Source organism: Notamacropus eugenii, chromosome 7 (genome assembly GCF_028372415.1).
Source record: "Notamacropus eugenii isolate mMacEug1 chromosome 7, mMacEug1.pri_v2, whole genome shotgun sequence".
Taxonomy (NCBI): domain Eukaryota; kingdom Metazoa; phylum Chordata; class Mammalia; order Diprotodontia; family Macropodidae; genus Notamacropus; species Notamacropus eugenii.
This window is the reverse complement of record NC_092878.1, coordinates 125074075-125097815: the sequence shown is the minus strand read 5'-3', so window position 1 is coordinate 125097815 and position 23741 is coordinate 125074075. Positions and strand designations below refer to the sequence as shown.

Below are 23741 nucleotides of genomic sequence, written 5' to 3'. Positions count from 1 at the left end.
CAAATAATCCTTACATGCAGGTATACTTTTTAATTAAAAACTTCCATGCCTAGAGAGATCCAAAAAATTAATCATTTATAACCACTTAATTATATCACTTTGGACATACAGTGGCTCCCTTTGGACTTTCAGAACCAGCTCACGCTGCCCTAGTGCATCCTAGAGCACATTTCCTGTGCTCTTCACTTATTATCTCATCTAATTCTTTGTAAATTTGTCCACAAAAACAAGAATACTCACATTTTTAAAAAATGTTAGCGTCTTCGTTCTCTCTCATCGTAGACACCTCAAGGTCATTCTGTAATTTATGACCTCATGTTCACTACATTATCTCTTGGCTCAATAGATTTCATTTTTATGTAACTTTTTTTTTACTTTTTAAAAAATTAATATTTTTCTCTTCAACTTCTCTCCTATTAAAAAGGAAAAAAAAGGAGAAAAAAACATATCCAACTATCAGTTAGCTCAGTAGTTTTCAGTTATTTTAGGCATCTGATGACTTCACCAAAAAATACTTCTTCCTTCTAATTTATTAGCTCCCTAAGACAAGATACTGAATTGGCACCTGGTCACCAGGAATATATTGACCTCAGGCAGAGTGGCCATCAGTGGCCCCTTCATTGACCTCAGCTCCATCATTTCAGTGTTCCAGTATGACTCCACCCATAGCAAGTTGAAAGACATTGTCAAGGCTGAGAATGGAAAGCTGGTTCTCAATGGAAAAATCATTACTGTCTTCCAGGAACGTGATCCCACCCAAACTGAATGGGGAGATGCTGGAACTGAGTATGTAGTAGAGTCTACTGGTGTCTCTACCGTGAGGGCCATGGCCCATTTGAAAAATGGAATTAGGAGTGTCACTATCTCCTCCCTTTCTGCAGATGGCCTCTGTTTGTGGTGGAGGTGATCCATGAGAAATAGAATAACTCTGTTACGATAGTTGGTAATACCTAACGTGCTATCAACTGCTTGCCCTTCCCTCCCCCTGGCCAAGGTCATTCTCGACAGTTTTGGCATTGTGGAAGGACACATAACCATGGTCCATACCATTACTTCTACCCAGAAGACAGTAGATGACTATTCTGACCAGTTGTGGTAGTGATGGCTAAAACACCATCCCTGCTTCCTCTGGGGCTGCCAAAAGCCCTACTGCACTGAAAGGCAAGTACAAAGGAATGGCATTCCATGTTCCTATTCCACCTAGAGATTTGACCTGGCAGATATAGTGATATCGTGAAAGTGATAAAAACAGAGCATCCTTGAGGGGCATTTTACATTACATAGAGGACCAGCTTGTATCCTGTGACCTACTCTTCTACCTTTAATGTTGGCACTAGTGTTACCATCAATGACCATTTCATCAAACTAATTTCCTGGTATGAAATCAGTATGGTTATATCAGCCATGCAGTAAACCTCATGGTCTACATGGCCTCCAAGGAGTGAAATAAAAAGTCATGTATCTTCTTCTCCAGCTAAAAGAGTTCACCACTGAGGAGTGGTGAACTATTTCCCAATACTGGGAATCCCATGTCCCAAACATCAGGGCACCAGTGTACTAGGGGAAAAAGCATAAAGTCCTATGTTGTATGCTATTGATAAAATCACTGTTTTCAGTGACTTAAAAAAAAACCCAACTCTCTCTCCAATCTAGCCCAACTCTGTCATTTTACAGAGGAGCTATGACCCATTGAGGCTGTGACTTTTTGGTGGTTAATATGTAGCTAGTGTGTGGCAAACCTGAACTGGAGAACGTCAAGAATCCTCTGTGCCTGTTTTCAAAATGTGGTTCATCAAAGGAGTAGCATAGCCCTTTTATTTGTGTATGCTATAAAATATATTTTAAAAACAATTATAGTTTTACTGGTTCTTGCTACTAATCCCCGTATATTTTTGTCAATGTCTGGATGTGATTCCTTACATCCTGCATAACAAAGTCACCAAACTACCCATATGTTACTTAGTGGTGTTTCCTTAATTATAAATAAAAGCACAAGTGTAGGGCTTTGCTAAATCATTCCATTAATTTTTTTAAAAGCCCTTCAGATATAACTGCCTTTGTTTATTTAATGCCCTGCATGTTCTTTTAGAAAGGCCTCCTGTTTCATATTAGCTAATTAGGCAAAAAGAAAGCCCTGGACTTCATTTTATTAGCTGGAGAGTCAAAGGAGAACATTTATAAGATTATAGAAAAGCCTAATAGAGAAGTTTTGACTAGCTGCTGTCCCTCCAGGGGTGAATATATTTTATATTTAAGTGGTAAAGTTGAGTCTATCTCCCTGAACCTGTTTATGGTGAACATGAGGGAACTAGTCAGAAAAAATAAACGTATTCTTGTCTGATTAAATGGAAATGCCCACAGTGCCTCTTTATTTTGACATATTTTGAAAAAAGCCTGGATATGAGACCCACTGTCCTTTCTGTTTGTGCCAAGTCAAAGACTAGACTTGTAGACTTGATTCTAGGATCATAAATAGAGCTGGAGGGGGCTTCTGAAGTCATCTACTCCAAGCTCCTCATCTTGCGGGTGAGGAGACTGAGACTTGGAATATCATTAGTTTGATGTTATCTTAGCTCCATTTAATCCAAAATCCATTAGAATAAATTTTAGCTCCTTCTGGTGAGGTTCCATTTATAATACCGCCCTCTGGGAGGGGGTAAGAAAGAAATCATTCTGCCTATACCTAAAAATTTTGTGTTCTATTCAGTTTGGTTGTGTACGTCTTTGGTGGTTACAGCTGTTATGTTCTCAGTATATTTCAGTACTTTGTAAAAAGATAACATTTCTTTCTTGAATCACTTCTCAATAAGAAATAGTAAAGTATCTGGATAAGAAATACTGAAGTATCTGCCTCTGGGTGCTTTTGAGCTTCTAAGGAATGAGTCAGTAACTTTAAATTTTAGAAACTGTGTTCAGCTGCTTGTTATACTTTCTATGTATGCCTCAGTGGCATTAGTTAACTTAGGTAAAAATGAGGCTTCAGCAGTGGAAATGTGTAGGGAATTCTCAGAGGAACCCATGAAAAGGTTTGGGGTACCTCTTGTGAAGTCTGCCTGGTCCACTCTTTTTTCCTCATGTGAGGGAATGAGAAGGTTAGAAGGCTTTTTGGATTGTTTGTTTTGGGGTGAGGTTGTATTTGAAAAATCATTCACAAATTGTCATTCACAAATAGATCTATAATCTTACTTGGGTGGCTAGTCCTTCCAGCAGCAGAATGCACCTCATTCATACCTGCCTGTACTGTGTGACTCTTGTCCATGGGGAATCCACCCAGTGTGCTGGGCACATTTCTCACTTTCTGGTAACATTACAAAAATGCCATTGAACAGCATGGGCTATCCATCCATTTCACCTAGCTCTTGATTATGAGTTCAAAGAACAACTGCCCAGAACTTGACAAAGTCATTCTAACCTTGTGGACAGGGGTAAGAAATGTGGACTGAATTGATAATATAGATAAATGAATTTGTAACTGGTAGAATGACCCAGTGCTTTAAAGAACAGTCATTAATAAGTCGGTGTGAACTCAGAGTGATGCCGCCAGTGGAGTACCCAGGATCAGTACTTTGCTTTGTGGTGTTTAACATTGCTGTTGATGATTTGGTTAGGTTATTGATGTCACAATAACACAAAGCAGACTCCAAAATAATTGCAGTAGGTTATAATACTGGGGCAGATCTAATGCTTCAAAATAATTGCAGTAGGTTATAATACTGGGGCAGATCTAATGAGATAAAATTTAATAAGGATAAATGTTAAATCCTATACTTGGGCTCCAAAGAAATCAGTTACTTAAGTACAATTTAGGGAAATGTGGCTAGATATCAACAATCTATAAAAGGGGCTTTATAATGAATCTATAATGTGATATAGGAATCCTAAACTAAGAAAAGACCCTGTGTATAAAGCAAGGTTCTTAAGCTGGGGCCCATGAACTTTTTTTTTTTTAATATATAACTGGTTTCCTTTATGATCCTATGTATTTTATTTTATGCATTTAAAAGCATTCTTTAAAGAGAAGGTCCATAGGCTTCATTAGACTGCTAAAGAAATTCTTGTTACAAAAGAGCTTAAGAACCTCTGGTCTTTAGAACAAGAAAAATGGCAATCCCACTATTGTCTTTCAATTGAATCTATTTCTAAAGTATGGTTTTGGTCCCTGGCAATATTACAGAATGAATCATAGTGATAACTAATGAAACAGTGATTACAAAGAGCCACAATGGCTTCATTGAGAACGTCAACCCACACAAAACTTTTTTTTCTTTTTCTGACAGCATTCCTACACTTAGAGATCAGGAGAAGGCTATAGATATAGTCCCCTAAATTTTAGTCGATATTAGATCAAGTGTCTCATGCTCTTCTTGTGGAGAAGATGAGATATGGATTTGACGGTGACATAGTTAAATGGATCTAGAACTAGTTGAATGACTAGACTCAAAGAGAGGGCATCGATGATTCATTGTCACCTAGAAAAGAGATCTCCAGTGAAGTGCTTGGGATCTGGAATGTGATGTGGCAGTCAAAGAAGTCAATATAGTCTTGTCCTTCATTATACCTGCCAGGAATAAGAAGGTGCCAGTCCCTCACTACACTACCTTAGTCAGGCCATGTTTAGAGTATTGTGCTTACTCCTGGGTACTCCAGTGTAAATTAAAAGAAGATTGATAAACTTGAGGGTATGCAGAGGAGAACAAGTAGAATGGTGAATGGTTCTGAATCCATTTCACAGTGGGCATATGTTGAATGAACTGAGGAGGTTTAGACAAGGGGTGGGGGACCTGTGGCCACATGTGACCTTCTGGGTCCTCAAGTATAGCCAAAGGGCCTCCAGGCCGCACTTCCCCACCCCTGGTTTGGACTAAAAAAGAAAAGATATAGGAAATGTGATCACTGTCTTCAAGTCTTTGAAGATTGATCATGTAAAAGAGGGGTTGCAATTGCTCAGTGTGACCACAGAGGGTAGATGCAGTAGAAGTTGGCAGGAGTTACAGAGGAAAATTTAGACTTTAGGTCAGGGAAAACATCCCACAAATTGCAGCTGCCCCAAAGTGGATGGAACTGCCCTGAATGTTTTCAAGCAGAGGCTGGATGACCATTTATCCAGTATATTCAATGAAAGATTTCTTTAGAGATGGATCAGACAAGATGGCTTCGATGAGATGGCTTGGGGAATATTGTATTCAGTTCTCTTTACCCAGTTTTCAAAAGGCCAGAAATAATTTGGAGAATACCCAGAGCTAGGCTGAAGGTCTAAAGATTGTCAGATGTGAGAAACCATTAGAATAAAGCGTGTTTAGCCTGGAGAACAAGGAGTCTTGGCAGCCAGTATTTGAAGGAGAGTTTTCTTGCAGAAGAGGGCTTTGTTTTTGTGGTTGGTCCCACAGAACAGAACTAGGAGCCTTGGGTAGAAATCATAAAGAGGCACAATTTTGGCTCCCACACTTCCCCACAATGAGAGCAGTCCCAAAGTAGAATGGGCTGGCCTCAGGAGTGGTTGTTCCTTCTTCCAAGAACCCTCCAAATGACGACTAGATGATGACTTGTCATGTAGCAGAAAGTGAGCTTCCTGAAAGCAGACTGGTCTATTTTTCCCTTTGTATTTCCAGACCCAGCATAGTGCCTGGCACACACTGAGTGCATACTCCATGAACATTTGTGCAGTTTGTTGAACTGAATTGCTAAGAATGTTGTAAGTGGGATCCTTGCTCATGTCTGCATTTCTAAGGCATGAATGGTCCCTGCCAACTCTCTCATTCTGTGAATCTGTGAGAATCATTATCAGGACTTTCAGGTTTATAGATTAATCAACCTACATTATCTCATTTAAACTTTCAACAATGCTGGGAGTTGTTGCTATTGTTATTTCCATTTTACATATGGGGAAACTGAGTCTTAGGGAAGGTGACTTGCCCAGGGTCACCCAGCTAGTTAAGTATCTCAGGTAGGATTTGATCTCAAGCCTTCCTGATTCTAACTCAGCATTCTATCCACTATGACACTCATATAGTGCTGTAATCCTGATGAGACATGGGTGAATATTAATTTATCTCCAATTCAAAGTTATTTTAAAGTAGACTCTTTAACCTCGGTCACCATCAATATTTATCTGTGAAAAATGGTTAGGATTAAATTGTTGACATTTCCAGAATTAAAATTTTTGGAGAAAATAATTTAAATAATCACAAAAATTCCACCACCTAAGAACATTTGAAGTGTCAGGAACACGGTAGCAACTCTTCTTGCTGTTAGAAAAGTACGTTACAAGCTCCACATGTAATGAAAGCCATACGTTATATATAACTGTGCACTTGGGAGAAAGATTTGATCTTCAGTAAAACCCAAATGCGTGGAATAACAGGGTGTCCTTCCAGCAGCAAGAAAGGGAGATTTTGCTGTCATCATTTTGAGCATCTCTAGCGCATCCTAGGACCTCACCAAAGAGGAGCATTTCTATGGCAGTTACTCTTAGCTAGACCGACTATGCTAAAGGGCATGCACACGCCAAAAGAGATCAATCAGGGCTTTAACACACTCCCTAAACCAAAGTTTTATACATTTTAATCAGTAATGTTCCTTATTCTTGTAGTTTGGATTGTTACCTCTGGTGCTGTGCGTTTAGAGGCAGAAGACTTGGGTTCAAACCCAGATCTAACTGATACCACATATGAGCACATCATTTCATCTTTCTGGACCTCAGTTTCCTCATCTGTAAAAATGAAGAAGTTGGACTCTCTGGTCTCTGAGATCCTTTCAAGCTCAAAGGTTGTGACCTAACTAAACTATGATTAGTAGTCTGACTTCAGGACCCATTCTGTAATTCCTGCTGTTGCTGGGAAGGCTGGGGAGTTCTGCGCCAGAATGGGCTGAGCCAGTCAGTATCTACACGAAGTTTGTGGGTTGCAGGAGGAAGGTGACAGGTTACCTGAGAAGGGAAGGTCAAAGGCTGATTAGACTGGACCAAGCCTGTGAGGAGCCTTTGTACTTCTAGCCTTGATGAGATAGGGAGAAACCAGTCTTTAAAAAATAAAAATTCTAAAGAAAATCAACTTAATGATATCCAAAGTCAGGAAGTTGGACCAGATGCTCTCCATGGTTCCTTCCAACTCTAAATCTGGTGTTCAGCAGGATAATAAGATCATAGGTTCAGGGTTGGAAAGGACCTTAGGGATCAACTGGGTCAATTCACGTTTTTTTTTCTTGAAAGTTTAAGTAACTTGTCCAAGGTCAAACAGGTACCAAGAACAGGGTCCTCTGGCTCATGTCAAGTTCTTTCCACTGGTTCTTTCTACTACATCTTGTTACTCTGAGCAACCCTGGGGGTGCAATGATCCCCATACTTAGTATGGACAAGGGGAAGAGAATTTAGGCCTCTTAAGGGCAAGACTATGACCCTTCTTAAAAAGAAATGGCACTAAGCTTGTCATCAGTGAATGGTGTATTGTGAGTTCTAGGAGTCATCATAAGGCTTCTCTTTTGGTTTATTTGTCATGACCTGTGATCTCATCCATATAGGGAGCTCCATCAATGTCGATCTGAATATGTTGTTTAACTTAGATGGTGGCCTGGAACACCCAGAGGTTAAGTGACTTTCCAAGGGTCACAAAGCAACGATGTGTCACAGGGGGAACTGGAACTCAGATTGTCCTGACTCCACTGCCCATGATGTCTATGCTGCCCTTGGGGTTTAGCATGTATTATCTGGTTGTGTTCCTAATTGACTCACAAAGCCCTTTGTGTACATTCACTCATTTTATCCTCTGTGAGGTAATGGAGATACTGTTTATCAGGTATGGAATGGCATTAATAATCGTTTTCATTTCTTAGGACACAAATTTTACAACAGGAAGAGAAAAAAGAGATAGCGCCATAACCTAGGCCGTGAACATTTGCAAACACTTAGAGAAAAACTCAGAAAATAGTATTTTTATTTTATATATTTTTCTGTTTATTTCTCTGCTCTGGCAGATTATAGATTTATAGTAAGAATTAGAGTATGATGCAGAAGTGAACCTTTAAAAAGTCAAGTTCTATAAACTATTTATAAAATTATACACGCATACACACACACACATACATATAAATATATATTTATATATATATATGATATACACACATATTTACGTGTATGTGGTAGAGACCAAGTTCTAGTCCCAGGTCTGCTGGTAACTGACTGTATAACCAGAAGGAGTCACACAACCTTCCCTGGTCCTCAGTTTCCTCATTTGTAGAATGTGGAGGTTAAGCTGGCCAGTTTCTCAGTTTCCTTCCACATCTATAAAACTATTGGTTGACACAAAGTGATTTCCATAAATCTCTTCCATCTTGAAATCCTCTGATCCAATGACTTGATGAATCTAGATGTAGTTTATCAATTTAATCTAATCTCATTTTATTTGAGGAAGGATCTACATGAATCTTTTTCAGTCCATTAGAGTAAGTATTCAAGTATTTTTAATTTTTTTTTTACACACAGAGTAAGATGAGATGGATGGGTGGGAGCTAGGACTGGGGTAAGCAGAGATGGGAGGGAGACATAGAGTCTCCCCTGCCAGGAATGTTCTCTCTCCTCCTCTCCACCTCTTAGCTTCCCTGGCTTTCTTCGTGACTCAGCTCAGAGTCCAGCTTCTGCAGGGGCCTTTCCTGGTCCCCCCATCTTCTCCTCCAATATTACTTTCCATTCCTATGTATATCTTTTATGTGTCCAGCTAATTGTTTGTTGTCTCTTCCATTAGATGCAAGCTCCTAAGAACAGACACTGTTTGACTTTGAACTTTTGTATCTCTGGCCCTGGCACATTGAAAGCCCTTAAGAAAGGCTTGATAACTGACTGACATTTAGAGCCATGAGCCACCTCAGAATACAGCTCTCTCTCCTCCTCCCCCTCCTTAAAACCTTAAAATAAATCAGTTGTTTTTCCAATCCTTTTAAAACCAAGACTTTGCAAAAAATAAAAAAAAAAAAAAGCACCTGATTCACTAAACATTATCCTAATAGCCCGAAAAAGTCAGTAACATTCCCAGAGGTAAATTCATGTGTTTTTATTGAGTAGCCTAAACACAGAGAAAATTTGGAATAATGCAGACAGGTAAAGTTTGTGTTATGTAAATGTTTTGTAGAACCTGCTTCACCCTTGAAGGAGAAAGGGATGAAATAATTAACCAATTCTCTACAGATTTACTGTTTTGTCTCTCTAAAACTTTATGGCCATTTTGTTTAATTTTTGTCTTTTAGGCAACTTAAAAGGATTACAGTCCACATTTTTAATAACACGTCAGTGAATGCTTATTTTTGTATAAAGTTGTTAAAGAAAATGTTTTCACAGTTTCTGGGTTCTAGTTTAAAAGCCCTAAAGCAGAGGTAAAATGATTTTAAGATTTTCATTGTTCACCGTTAATGAAGCCTACAAGAATCTCCTTTGGCAGGGGATGCGGTTCCGTGACATTCTCCAACACAGTAGAGATTTCTCTCTCCTTACTCTGCTTTAGCACACTTTAGGGATGTGTATTTGGGAGTTTCATACTAGAATTATATATGGAGGCAGAAGGGTGCATTCTTCTTTTAATCAGCATCTAGAATATTGTGATGAGACAGTCTGATGTATATGTCCTGGATGTCGGAAAAACCAGACTTATCGATTGTCTGTGTGACCCTGGGCAAACCCCTTAATGTCTTGGAGGCCTGGGCAGTTTTCTGGATTGCAGAGCAGGTGCCAGCCTGCAGTGGTAGACCTCCCTATAGCAATGAAAGCACAAGTCCAGTCCTTATCCTTTAAAATTCAGTAAAATGAAGATCTTCCCCATCTTTATTGGTTTTTTTCCTTCCTGGATTATCCTCTTTTGCAACAAGGTGATTGCCCAACCTCCCTCTAAACTGCTTCTCAGCAAAATGAAAATGTTTCCTGCTGGCATATGGGCAGAAAGTGACTTTTTGTGGAAAGCATAATACCCACAGGTCAGTTCATTAAACAGAGTGGCTTATAAGACCTAAAATAATGCAGAATTGATATTCCCCCAAGATACTGAAGTTCAGAAGTTAAATTACTCCTCTATATTGGTCAACCTGTTCTGGGCCATTCCATTTGGGGGATAAAATAAAATACACAACTTTTCAATACCGAGTCTCAAGAAAAATGTAATCACTTTTACGTAAAGTATAAATGGGATGGGCAGTTCCCTCTGGGTTGCGTACCAAAAAAGAACTGCACAGCCCCATCTTGCAGACCTGATCTGAGATTCTGAAAGCATGTTAAATTAAGGCCTTTGTCTTAGAAGGATTACAACAGACTTTTGTTGTCTTTGTAGCCTAAAGTGTGGGACACATAGTTGAGAGGGGAAGACAAGAATTTGTATTTAATCCTTGTGCTCAGCCTCAGTGAAAAACAGATGCAGTTTCAAGTCCTGCCTCTGACATGCACTTCCTGGGCAAGTCATTCAGCCTCTCAGTGTTCTAGGCAACTCTCTTGGGTGATAAATTGCATAGAATATGCCAACTTCCATTGGTAGATTGTTTTCTCACCCAGGATCCCAGTGAAATCATGGGTTCTGCTCCCTCTCTGCTGTTTCAGAAACAGTGTGTAGATTTAAGCCAAAGTGAATTTTAAAGAATGTTATAAATTGAAAAAAGTTGTCTATGGCAAGTGTAGGTAGGAGATACATTCTGAATTATATTTCTGAGAGCCTTAAAAATGAGAAGAGGAAACCCAAAACTAATAAGGTAAAGGCTTGGATATCTTTGCTGTGATGTGGAAAGATACTCAGTGGAACAGTGACACTTCAGAGAATGCTTTGCAACATCACAGCTTTCAGCTGTATCTTAAGTCTGCACAGACCCAAGAGGGATGAATGTTCTTAAAGTGGCACACATAGCAAACACCATGTATCGTCTCCTAGGGTGTCAAGGGTGTCAGGTACCTGCGGATTTCTGGATTGCACCCTGATACCTGAATTATCAAAAGCTTATCTGGCCCGCTTTAGAATTTTTGAGTAATAGCTATTTTCTGAAGTCTCTAGAAAGACACAGCTTTCTTTTAGACTTGATTCTTATGTGATATCACTCTACATATGGCAGCAGGAGATGGTCATAAAAGCAGAGACAGTCTTTAACATGACCTTCACTCATTCATTCAGCTTATATTTTTGTATTCCTATTATGTATATTGAAATGTACCTCTATTCTCTTCCTTCTGTCAGGCCTATGGTACCACCTTACATAGTAGTAGTACTGAGAGGCGTCATCTTTATTTTAGAATAGCTAATGGTTATAGCTGATGATAGCTAACAACTGTTCTAAAATGATAGTCATATAGAGTTGTACCACCTCTGGAATTCAAAGTGAGGTGTTTCTAATAGTACATGCAGCAGGTTTGCTAATATATTAAGAAAATCAATACAGTTATTTTGGATGGACATAAAGAATTTGGAAAATAATGACTGAAATAAAGTATATTATAGCAGTGAAATGTCTGATTTTACAGTCTTGGGCCCTTTTATTTCTGATAAATATAATAAGCTTGCTTTTCGTTGATATTTATTTAAAAGGCTTGGTATATCTTGCTTATCTAAGTAAGCTAAGAACCTGAATTCTTGTTGAAGTTTGTTTCTTAAATTTTGTAATAATTACACATAATATACTTACTTCCCTGCCTTGTATAAGAAAAGTTTAAATCAGTGGCATTGTATGAAAATTTTAAGCATTTTCTTACTGAATTTTGGTGACTAATTCAAAAATATATGATTAAGCTCACCTGATATAGTTGTTGACTATCCTATAAAAAAAAACCCAAGAAAGACAAGAACATAGTTTTCAAGGCTATACTCAATTTAAGACAAAACTGGTGACTGTTCACAACATAATGACAACATTTATCTAGCACTTCAGATCCCTGGTTTCTAACATGAGGGCATTGGACTGGATGACCTCCAAGCCCTTTTTGACCTCCCAGTTTATAATCCTATGATCCTACATGACAACACTTTTTGTATTTTCTGTGGAAATTAAATTGTCTCAATGGAGCTCAAAGCACTTTAGACTTGATCACATCGTCTCAAAGAGATAGACATCTGTTGGTACCCATTTTATATGTAACCTTCAAGCCCAGAGAATCAGATTGATGACTAGCTGAGGCTCACACGTACGACAGTAACCACACTGAGACTTCCTGTCCATGAGTCCATAAAGTAGAGCACGCTAACATTAATCAGGATGGTCTTTGTTAATGTTGTGGATGAGACAGTGTTCACTAATGGTACCATTCCTTACAGTTCCTTTTATTACTGGCACTCTCTCTTCCACCTGTCTTGTAAAATGCTAATACAAGTGGCACATTTATGAAAGCTTTTCTCAACAATTCCCAAAACCTACTCAATTTGTGTAATTGTATGCATTTTCCAGTCTTGTTTCTGTAGCTTTGCAAACTTCCAGCATTTTAAAAAAACTTTTAAAAAGTAATTTCATTTCAGCAATTATAATTTTTTCCTGTTTCATTATATTTGAATTTTTCAAAGAACTTTTCATGTATAGAATCACAAAGAAATGTTTGAAAAGTAGAACAGTCAAAAGAATCTTTAGTTCAGAAGTCTAATTTGTATCTAAGTATTATCTTTCTCCTTGTACAAGTAAATTACACTGTGCAAGGTAATTTATTGCTTCAGGCTAAAAAAAAAAAAGAAAAATCAAAACCATCTAATCTGAGCCATGCACTGTTGGCTGGAGCCCTGGTCCTGGCAGCCCAGCGTATTATAAATCACAGCGCCCTTGTTTGGTCAGGCCAGGCAGAACTTCATTGCCTTATTTGATGCTTTGGAAAAATGATGCCAGTATTTCAGAATATCTCCTTTCTAGCTTGAAACATATTCTCTGAATGCTGATTTTTTTTGAAGGGGTAAAGACAGTGTCTGAACAGTATTAAAATGGTTTAAACATCTAGATTTCCAATGAATTAGGCAAGGAAAATGTTCCATTGTGGGCAGAATGATATGCCACAGAACATGTAAAATAATTTTATCAAAAGTTGGAATCATCTCAGGTTATTTCTTTGCTAACACCTAGAGAAATTAGCATTTTAGCTGAACTATAAATGGATCAGAACTCTGATTCCTGTTTTTATGAAGAGTTTTCAGGACACTACTACAACAACAAAAATAGAAAATCACTTTTAAAAATTAATACCAAATCTCAGGATAACTTTCTCTAACTCATTGAAATTTTTTTGAGGCTATGTTCAAATTTCCATCAATTTCCTAATTTTTTAAAAATCTGAACTTTGAAGACAAAAAGCACTTTAACAAAGATGTTCTTTTAGGCATTGATCTGGACATCTTACCACCATCTTGACTATCTGGGGCAAGCAGCCTCTTTGTCATTTTGCTTCAGCTTATAAATGCCATCTTTTTACAGATAGGAAAGTATTCCAATAGATTCCTTGGATGCTTGGATACTTTTCTGGATGGATTCTTTCCACATAAATGTACTGTTTTAGTGGAAGAAATGCATTAGATTTTTTTTAAAAAGGCTTTATATGTTCACATAATTCTAAATTGCTTGTGAAAACATGTCAGAACATACTATTTTGAGAGTCTCCAATAAATGTCTTTTGACTGCTCCTAGTCTGAGACAAAACCAATTCTCTTTGACTGTTCTTGTGCAAAATCCCCTCACCAAGGAATGAGAAGACTCTACAGAGCAGAGCAGATGCAGAAAATGTTTGTACCGTGCCCCTGGACCTGGAACCTGCTGAGCCAGAACGCCCTGTTTAAAGCTAGTCACAGCCAGTTTTCCTATTTTAAAGAATGCAGACTGAGATGTAAATGCTCTAGTTACAAAGAAAAACTTAAATGTCATGAAGAATTCTTCTGGGGAGAAGGAAAGCCTAGAGTGTTGCTTATGTCAAAGATAGACCATGCTGCACTTCACCCAAAATGGGGATCAAGGATACCTTTGAAAACTTTTTCTTCCAAAAAGATTTTCTGGACTTTTTTTCCTTTTAGTTGAGTCACTAAAACTTGATAGGTCAACATTTTATTAACCTCTCTTTTAGAAAGGGCATACTTGAAATATGGCAGTATTGTGCTGGCCAAGTAAGTTTCATTCATTTGATGCTTTGATGGACTTCATCAGTGATTATAGAAAGGAGAGCTCAATTTGTATCTTGTGGCTGAATTTAGGTCTTTCCCAGATGGAGATTGCCCCTCTTTCAGTTGTAAATTGTACTAAATTTCAAGGGAAAGGAAGCTGCTTAGAAGTCAGGGAGAATTTGACTTCCATTTAATGATAGGACTCATTCATGTGTTTCAAATGGTGTGGTTCTCATGCTCCCAGGGCTTCCGAGATGCCCCACAGATAAACAGTACCTTTTGTGTAACAGTGAAATACAGATGTGCCCTGGGTTATGTAGCTGCCTTCTCTATTCTATAGATAATAGCTATTCCTCTCAAAATATCTGTAACATGGGGATCCTCCTCATAATTAACTCAAGAAATAGATACCTAGAATCCTAATATTTTAGAGTAAAAGGGACCTCAGAAATCTAGTCTAACTCAGACCTCAGCTAGAGTTCCTTCTACAACATTTCAAACAAGTACTGGTCATCCAGCTTATACTTGAAGTTCACCAGTGATAGCGAAGCTCATTACTTACCCTGCATTGTATGGATTGGACTGAGATTGGGGTTGTCAGACTGGAGCTCAGAGGTCCCTTAGAGGCCATCGATTCATCCACTTTGTTGTACAGATGAGCAAATACTGACTACTGAGGTTGCTTCCAATTCCCTCAAATTCTTTAATTTAGCTTTTGGATGGTGTTCATTGTTAGGGAAATTATCCTTTATTGAGCTGAAATCTGACTCTTTGCACCCAGCCATATTACCATAATAACTTTATTTCTTTTCTTGACAGGGTCACTAAACTGGCAAATGAGAGGAATGCTGTAGATTTATTTCAGCAAAGTGTTTGATCAAGCATCTCATGCCACTCTTGTGGAAGAGATGGATCTATAGGCTGAATGCAGTTAGCGTGATTCAGATCTGTTTAAATGGCTGAAGTAAGAGTGATTATTAATGGTTTTGAGGTAAATGGAAGATCTTCAGCAGAGTGTCCCAGGAATCTATGCTTGACATTATGCTCTTCTGTAGTTTTAATTAATTTTTTGGATAAAGGCATAGGAAGCATGCTTCTCAGATCTGAGAAGTGAGGGAGAGCCACATTTCCACTTTGACAGATACTGGCTATGTGACCCTTAGAAAGTCATTTAACTTCTCAACACCCAGGGGAGCTGCAGAGCAGGAGCCGAGCTATGTTGGTGGAGGAATTTTCCTCACTGTGAGTTGCCTCCACCAGCGAAATCACAGCCTATTCCCTTTTTTGTCCCCCACCTCCCCACAACTCATAAAATTTAATAGGGATGAATATACAGGCTCATATTGTGGGTTCAAAAATTTGATCTGACAAGTAGAAGATGGGGAAACATGATTGAGCAGTACTGGAAGGCTTAGGGAGCTGCAGGCACAGTAGTGAGTTGGTGATTATGGTAGGTGAAGAATTCCTGTGATAATGGATGGCATTCTGAGGCTTGGGTTCCAGGAATAAAAAAGGAGGTCAGCCCTATGGACTTTGCGTCCTGGAATATTACAATCATCTCTGGGTATCGTCTTTTAGAAATAACATGGACAAACCAGAGGATCCTCAGAATGGAGTTCAGGCCAGATGAGATCTATTTGAAGGAATTAGAGGTGTTTAACCTAAAGAAGAGAAAATCTAGGGGGAACATGGTGGCCATCTTTTAAGGCTGTCTGATGGACCCCAGAGAAGTTGTAAAAGAAATTGTAAAGAGGCAAATTTAGACTTCATGCCTGGAAAATTTCAAGTGGAATACACTGCCTTAGGAAGTGGTAGGTTCCCTCCTCATGGCAGACTCCATGCAGAGACCTAGTGATTCCTTTTCAGTTATGTCATAAAGAGAATTCTTTCTCAGATGGGGGTCAAAAGAGAACTGCAAAGAGGGCTTTTCTAACTTTGGAACTCTCTGATTTTTAGCTTAGATTGTGAACGCCCTGAGGACTGTCTTCTGCCTTTTTGTGTCTCTAAGTGCACAGGGCCTGGAGCCTGGTAGGGGCTTAGTAAATGTCTAATTACTGACTGATTCTGTGGGCCCCCTCTCCCATTGCTCTTGCTCCATGCAAGGTGCTTTGTGTGTCTTTCTCTTACTTTTGTTATTGTTAGATCTTTTCCACTGAAGTCATTTGCTCATGGCCAATGATGAATTAAGAAGGAAAATTAGGAATAGATTCAAAGTCTGGTTTTCAAATTGATGGTCATTTAATGTCTTTGTTTTTAATTAGGATTTTCTTTTTTAACATAAGCTTAAACCTTAAGCAAACATAAGCATTTCAATATATAGAGAATATAAAAAAAGATTGTGTATGAAACTGTGAATTTGTATTATAGACTGTAGGGTTTTGTTTTTTTTTAAATTGACTGTGATGACCAAACCTTTCTGCTTGTCTCTTCCTGTCTGCTGAATTTACTTTTACTCTTCTCTCTCCTGTATAGATCACGTGATTTTCTTCCTCCATAGTTCATTGAATACTTATAGTTTGTCACCATAGTCTTGGAATATGTCACTTGACTAGTGAAAATCCTACATGTGCCTTTTCATCCCTTTATAGTATCAAATGACTGCATTTTTTCCCTTTTGCCATTTCCAGGTCAGATGTCCACTGAACGTGCTTTGCGAAAGCAGCAGCAATTAAACAACTTGGTCTCTGTGGTGACAAGTATGGCCAAACCTGGCGATGTAGTAGTGGATTTCTGCAGTGGTGGGGTAATAGATCTTTTCCCTCCCCCTTCCTTTTTCTTCCTATTTTTGTCTAATCTAATAATAAAATCTAATACTTAATTCTAAATCAGTGCAGCTATATCGGATCCCAGATCGTATTGACAGTCATAGGCAGGCAGGACCACAGTTTAGAGAACCAGTTCCTATCTGCCCTCCAGAAAGCTGTAGGAATATAGCCAAGAGAAAAATAAATGGATAGGTAACCAAAGCATTTATTAAGCTCTTATTATGTGCCAAGTGCTAGTTATCACCTGAAAGTCCCTGCCCTCAAGCAGGAGACTGCAAGACATGGTCTGGAGGCCTGCTTCCCAGCAAGAGAAAACAAGTTTCATCTTTCAGAACCAATTAAAGTCAGGAGTGAACTCTAATCTATTCCTAGAGTGGTTGAATGGAAGAAATCAAGGAGGAGGGCTATGGAAAAGAGGCTTCAGGCCATGGTTTAGATGCCTGTTTTTTGGTGAAATAAGTAGAAAGACAAAAAAAAGAGAAACTAAAGACAAAAATATCTCCCCAAAATAAAAACAAAAACGAAACACAACAAGCACCAGCCCACTTGGAAGAGCCGCCAGAATTACTTCCATGATGCAGCTTCTCTCCTACCACTGAATCTGCTCAGGTAGCTAGCCTCTGTTCCCCTGAGTCTGGTGGGGAGAGTGCCAGAGGATCCTAGAAGCATCCGTGTAGAGCTGGAAAGAGTTACATGCCTTCCAAGCGAGTGCCCTCTTTTACAGATAAGAAAGCTGAAGCCTGTGGAGATGAAGCAATCATAGCCAGTGAGCATCCTGGGCAAGACTTGTTGGGGGCTCAAGGAGTTGCCATCTCCTAATGCAAGGGAGCAGGCAGTCCACAGCTTCGTGGTGCTGAGGCAGGCAGTCATGTCAAGGTTAATTGGGGGACTGAAAGGGGGAAAGTGAACTCACCCTTTCAGACTTTAAAACATACTTTAAAACTTTAGAAAAAACAGCTTTAATTAAAATTATTAGATATTAGGCCAAAAACAAAAAAAAAAAAAGACAAGTGGAAAGGGAATCCTCCCACAAAAGCCAAATACTAGTAAAAGATTAGTACTTAATAAAACTGTAGACCACAAAAACTGAGAAAGAGATTCATTATTTAATAAGTATTAGGGAAGCTGAGCAGCAATATAGGAAGGAACAGATTTGGATCATCACCTCACACCATGTACCGCAGCATAATAAAGTGAACATTGAGAAAGTTGGAAGAAGAGGGAATATTTCAATTGTCTCATTTCATTTGTGGAAAGCAGACAAAATGGTAGCTGTCAAATAAATAGAAGGAGTTGTTGGGGATAAGAAATACAAATGATTATATAAAAATAAGTTCTTCAAAACAAAATATAATCAAGATCAAAAGAAAAATAGAATTGGGGAATACATCTGTAGCAAATATAACAGATAAAAACCTATCATCTAAAATTCTAAGACTCTTATAACAAATATGAAGCATAGCACCTAGTCACCATTGTATAAATGTTCAAAGGATCTGAAAACAATTCATGAAAGAAGATATATTTTGAAAAATCATTTGAAAAAAGTCTCAGCCTCCCTAATAATCAGAGAAATGCAGATTAAAATGCCTTCAGGCACCATACTTCATACTCATACAATTGACAAAAAATAACTAACAGTGACAAAAGCTCATTGCTGATATGGTTATAGAAAATCAAATGTGTGCATCGGTTGCTGGCGGAATTGCAAATTGGTAGAATCTTTGTGAAGGGCAAAGTATTGAACTAGATTCACAAAAACAACCCTTCGCCTTGACATAGTAATCCTATTACTGGGAATAAACTCCTTTGACTGTAATCATAAAAGGAAAAAATAAAGCTTTTCATTTGTAGCATTATTTGTCTTTGCAGAGAAGTAGAAGCAATTTAAATGTCTAAACTGTAGAAGTTTATTCTGAAGTGTAAGTAGTTATAAATGTATGCTTATTTGGTTTTATCGTTTAATATTAAGTTCATAGTAAATAATTTGGAGGGGAAAAGCCCTTTTGGGGGGGATGGCCATCTCAGAATGCTCAGATGTGCCAGGGACAAATATTAACATCTTTACTCTCTGCCTTTTATAGGGACATGTTGGAATTGTTCTTGCCCACATGCTGCCATCATGCCAGGTAAAGACTGAGAAATAGATTGAAAGAAAGTTAATTTTCTTTGAAGACCATAATAACCCAGAATTCTGGAATGCTCCATAATGAAAAATGAGAAAACCAAACCTGGCTTTCCCCTTGTTTTATAGTCTGCTTTTCACTTTATTTATAGAGAGAGTATGGAAGTGGAAGGATGATTCCTTTGGTCTGAGTTCCCTGGTGAGCAGATACAGATACAGATCGGCCACTGCTGTTTAAATTAGCATTTTAGTGGGTTCACTGATCTACTGAGAGTTTGCCTTGCCGGGGAGTCACACAGCCAGTTTGTGTCAGAGTTGACTCCAGGACCTAGCTGTCTTCTTGCCATGTGGCCTCTCCAGTCCCCTGCCTGTGGTTATTCATTCATTTCATTTGTGTCTGACTCTTCACAGCCCCCTTTGGAGTTTACTTAGCAAAGATACTGGAGTGATTTGCCATTTCCTTCTTCAACTCATTTTATAGAAGAGGAAACTGAGACAAACAGGATTAAGAGACTTGCCCAGGGCCACACAGCCAGTAAGTGTCTGAAGCCAGATCTGAACTCAGGAAGATGAGTCTTTTTGACGGTAGTCCCAGCACTCTGTGCACTGTGCCACCCAGATGCTCCTGTGCCCTGTTTACCATATTTGAAATGCAAAAGATAGTTCAGATATCAACGTTAAAGAAATATAGTTCAGATTTAGGTAGAACTTGGGTCTGATTTCTATGTGATAGGAGGGCCATAACCAGGAACTTTTACCCTCCTTGTTGAGCTCTGTTATTCTTGGAAACTGCAGCCACAAAGACATTACTGATCTAAAAACAATAATTAGACATAAATTGGCTGAAGAAGAAAGTATAGTAACCTCTTGACTTGAATGCCTTCAGGCTCTGTGAGAATTCAAGCTCAGCATTAGCTCATTTTACCTTTATTCTTTAAACAGAGCAAGTATCTAATATCCAAACCAATATTATAAGCAAGATTGAAGACTGTGTGCTCAACCTGCAAAGGAAACTTTCCAAACCCTTTGGTTGTTCCACATCTTACATACAAACCACTGAAGTGTCTCATATAGCAATGGATCCTTGCTTGTTAATACTGTAATTTAAAATGAACAATTCTTCCATTTTAAAATTCCATAATTGAACTTATTCATAGATCTTTGTTTACAAAAAGATTACGATAGTAAAGATGCATCTGTCATTGTCATATCACTTTAACATATGTGTATGCCCTTGTCTCGAGAAAAAAATCACATTTACAGTTAAATATAATAAAGATGCTATACATCATAGCTAGAATTTATTAGCCAGCATAATACTGTTTTCTGTTTGAAATCCAGGTGGTACTGATTGAAAACAAAGAGTTATCATTAGTGCGGGCTAAGAAAAGAAGTGATGACCTGGGTCTGAGCAACATTTGGTTCATCCAAGCAAATCTGGACTATTTTACAGGGAAGTTTAACATTGGGGTAAGTTATTAAGATGTTTCAACATCAGATTTCTTAAATAAGACAAAATTGTATATAGTACAAACTCATTACCAAACAAAACAATGCATATTATGTAAATTTCACTTTGATTTAGTTGAATATTACTGCCTTCTTTTCATAGAAAGAAAACGATTTATGTTTTTAAAATTAATTCTCATGAAGACTGGGGAATACATATGTTGATCCATATTTGAAAGTGCTTTAGTAATCTAACTATGCAGTACTGACAGATAATAATAAATAATGGACTGGGGAGGGGGCAGAAAGGAGGAAGAAAGCAGACTAGAGTACATTTGGGAGATTCAGCAGTGCTTTTGATGACCAAAAGCTGCTCCCCAACACAGTCTATTTTTTTTATACCAGTAGTCCATCAGTTGCGATCTGAATGAATGGAAGAACTGTCTATGCTGACAAATATCACAGATCATTGAATATATTTGTATATTCTACCTGTGATGTTCCATGACTCTGAATCTTAGAACATCACAATCTCTTAAGAATCACTCAGTTACCAGGCATGAAACTTGTGATGTGCCAGACACAATGCTAGGCACTGGAGATACACATACAATAACTGAATCAATTCCTTCTCAAAGGTGAGCCGAGGGCCAGTAGAGAGATGAATGGTGACCTGTGTGTAATTAGTGGTATAAGAGATCATGGAGGAAATGTAGAGTTGCCAAATGTAGGTGTACCAGTCAAGTAGCTAGACAGAGAAATAACAGATGGACAGCCCAAGTACTTCATGAACTGTTTCAAGACTTCCTATCCATATCAACTCAAGATCCATTGAACTATTGAAACAGTATTAGTATTATGGATAATTATTTTATCAGAAATTCAACTTGGCATGGTTCTATTCAAATGTAACATTTTTGATTGATTTGTATTAAGTATGAATTTAAGCTAATATATTTGGCCCAAGAATAACAGCATTTCATATTTGTGTGATTTACATATTTTCTGCCCCAATAGCATTGTACTCCTTGAGAGTAAGGGCTATTTTTTGCCTGGGTTTGTATCCCAAGCTCCTGATAGTAGGGATAAACATTTATTGTCTTCTGTCATGTCATTTTTTTGCACAAAAGATAAATTATACAGTGCTTAGTTTGAGCTTCATTTAAACAATATTATAGTTAATTCTAATTCATGCATTCTGCTTATCCTGCTTAATATTGAGTGAAAACCCAAATTGCTACAGAAAAATATGTCCAAAAAAGTAGACAAGCAGAGGGACTGATATGGTACGAAGCCAGAGGTGCTCAAAAAAAAGCAGCTTTTTATGAAAAGAGGAAATTTCATAATAAATAAAAGAGAATTCTCAAGCAATGTGCTGCAAATTAAACAGTTCTTATTTTTCTTAAGCCTCTCCACATTGAATTAGACCAAGTTTTATGTGTAGCATCACTTAGATATTTTCATTTGAAACAAACGAGAATTTAATACTCCTTAGGTAGCAGGAATTACTGGCTAATCGAGGATTTCTCCAAAGGCCTAACTAAAAATGGCATGTTCCCTATAGCTAGAAGTAATAAAAATCACAGGCCTAAAAGGAACTCATTTCAATACCCTCCCTGAAGACAAGACTACAGACATGCTAAGGCCATTAACATTTTTTTTAATCTCAGAAACAGAAATTCTAGAATGATTTCCTAATAACTAAGATCCTATTCCATTATAACTTCAGTGATGTTTGTGTTTCTTTCTGTGTTGCTCAAATCTTCAGGAGATCTGAGTCAGGTATCAGGAAGGTTAATAAGATAACCAAATTGGAGGGTACACATGTGCCCTAGCTTCTGGTGGTATGTACATAGGGTCTACTTCTAGTCAAGTAAGGATGTGGTCGCCATTGGGGAAGGTCATGTTAACCCTCGTTATGCTCCTGGTCTCATGTAGCATTTCACTTCATTGTTAGTCGGACTTCCTGGTGTAGTCTGTGGTCCGTCAATTAAATCCTTCCTTGATGATTTATCCCTAACAAGTTTTACAATAAACACTTATCTTGGGAAGGATTGAACTGCTAGTTTACAGAGGTTATTAGTGTGGCTGAAAGAAAAAGAAATTACTCATCACTTAAGTATGTGTAGGCACTGTGCTAAACACTGGGGACACCACTTGAAAAAGGAAAATATTCCCTGCTCTTAAGGAACTTGCACTTTAATAGGACGTTAAACATATAAAGGAGTAGTGGGGGGGAGGGAGATTTTGGACTGGGAAGTTATTAGGATAGTGAATGACATCACTGAGGAATTGATTGACAGGCCCTTTCCAAGAAGGTTAGATTTGAAGGTGAAGGCCAAAAGAGAGAGAATGGGGGTGATGTTGTTATGAGGGGCAGCATGGAATCCAGATGGCTTACAGAACAGCAGCATACAGGTCTTGGTGGAGCTTGAAATGGTGAATGATAATCTGGGAGGAGAGTAGGGGATGGTGCTTAGATTGGTTTTTCTCTCCTACTGTCTCACTTGACTGTATGGAAGTACACATCCCACCTTAAGTAGTATAAGCTCAACCTTACTTGGAATTAAGGTCCACTCATGGAATGAAATTTCTCGTATTACATGTTTTTATCTGGATGCCAGAGTTTGGGTATAACTTACACTTCTAGATTGTGCTGGTAACTTTTGCATCTGTTAGTGTCTCCATTTGATCTGATTTTGACTCAGTGAAATTTATCTGTGAGGTTTTTAATAAGATTAACAGCTGCTAGCATTTATGTACTATTCTAAGTTTTGCAGAGCATTTTGCATGTATTATCTCATTTGATCTACACAATAACCCTTAGAAGTAGGTACTGTTACTATCACTGTTTTACAGATAAAGGCCCATTGAAAGTCAGTGACTTGCCCAAGGTCACGCAGCCAGTAAGAAGCAGGATTTATACTCAGGTCTTCCAGGCTCCAAGTTCAGTGCTCTATCCTTTACACCACCTATATGCCTAGACCATATGTTTTGCAGTAAAAGTCTTACAGGTTTGAGGAAGGTAACTGCCTGTCTTCTCAAATGATAATGAGATCCCATCAAGTCCTGTCACGGTGTTCTGACTTAATTATTTTGTTTCAAAATATTTGAGCATAAGGCCTCCTAGGCTTTTTCTTTTGTTTGGTCTGACATCACTTTAGGAGGTTTAGCTGATTTTTCATACAGTATATAATTTATCACTAGTGTAACATGTGTGGGGTAGGCTCCTCACACCTGGATACTTAATTACTTCACTCTGTGGGCTAACTGATTACTCTAATCTGCCCTTACTCTGGCAGATCGAAATTCCTAGGGATGGGCTAC

At 38.3% G+C, this 23741-nt stretch overlaps 1 protein-coding gene across 6 annotated transcripts in view; it reads left to right on the top strand.

Moving 5' to 3' along the window:
• GSTCD (glutathione S-transferase C-terminal domain containing) overlaps window positions 1–23741 on the top strand; it is a 190044-nt gene that overhangs the window by 127876 nt on the left and 38427 nt on the right. For all 6 annotated transcript variants that reach the window (XR_011970190.1, XR_011970189.1, XM_072623186.1 and 3 more), the window contains exons 6-8: window positions 16703–16818; window positions 18925–18969; window positions 20307–20435. Coding sequence is in view for 4 of the 6 variants with exons in the window: in XM_072623186.1 (XP_072479287.1) it covers window positions 16703–16818; window positions 18925–18969; window positions 20307–20435 (290 nt within the window). In the remaining 2 variants the exon portion in view is untranslated. The remainder of the gene's footprint in view (window positions 1–16702; window positions 16819–18924; window positions 18970–20306; window positions 20436–23741) is intronic.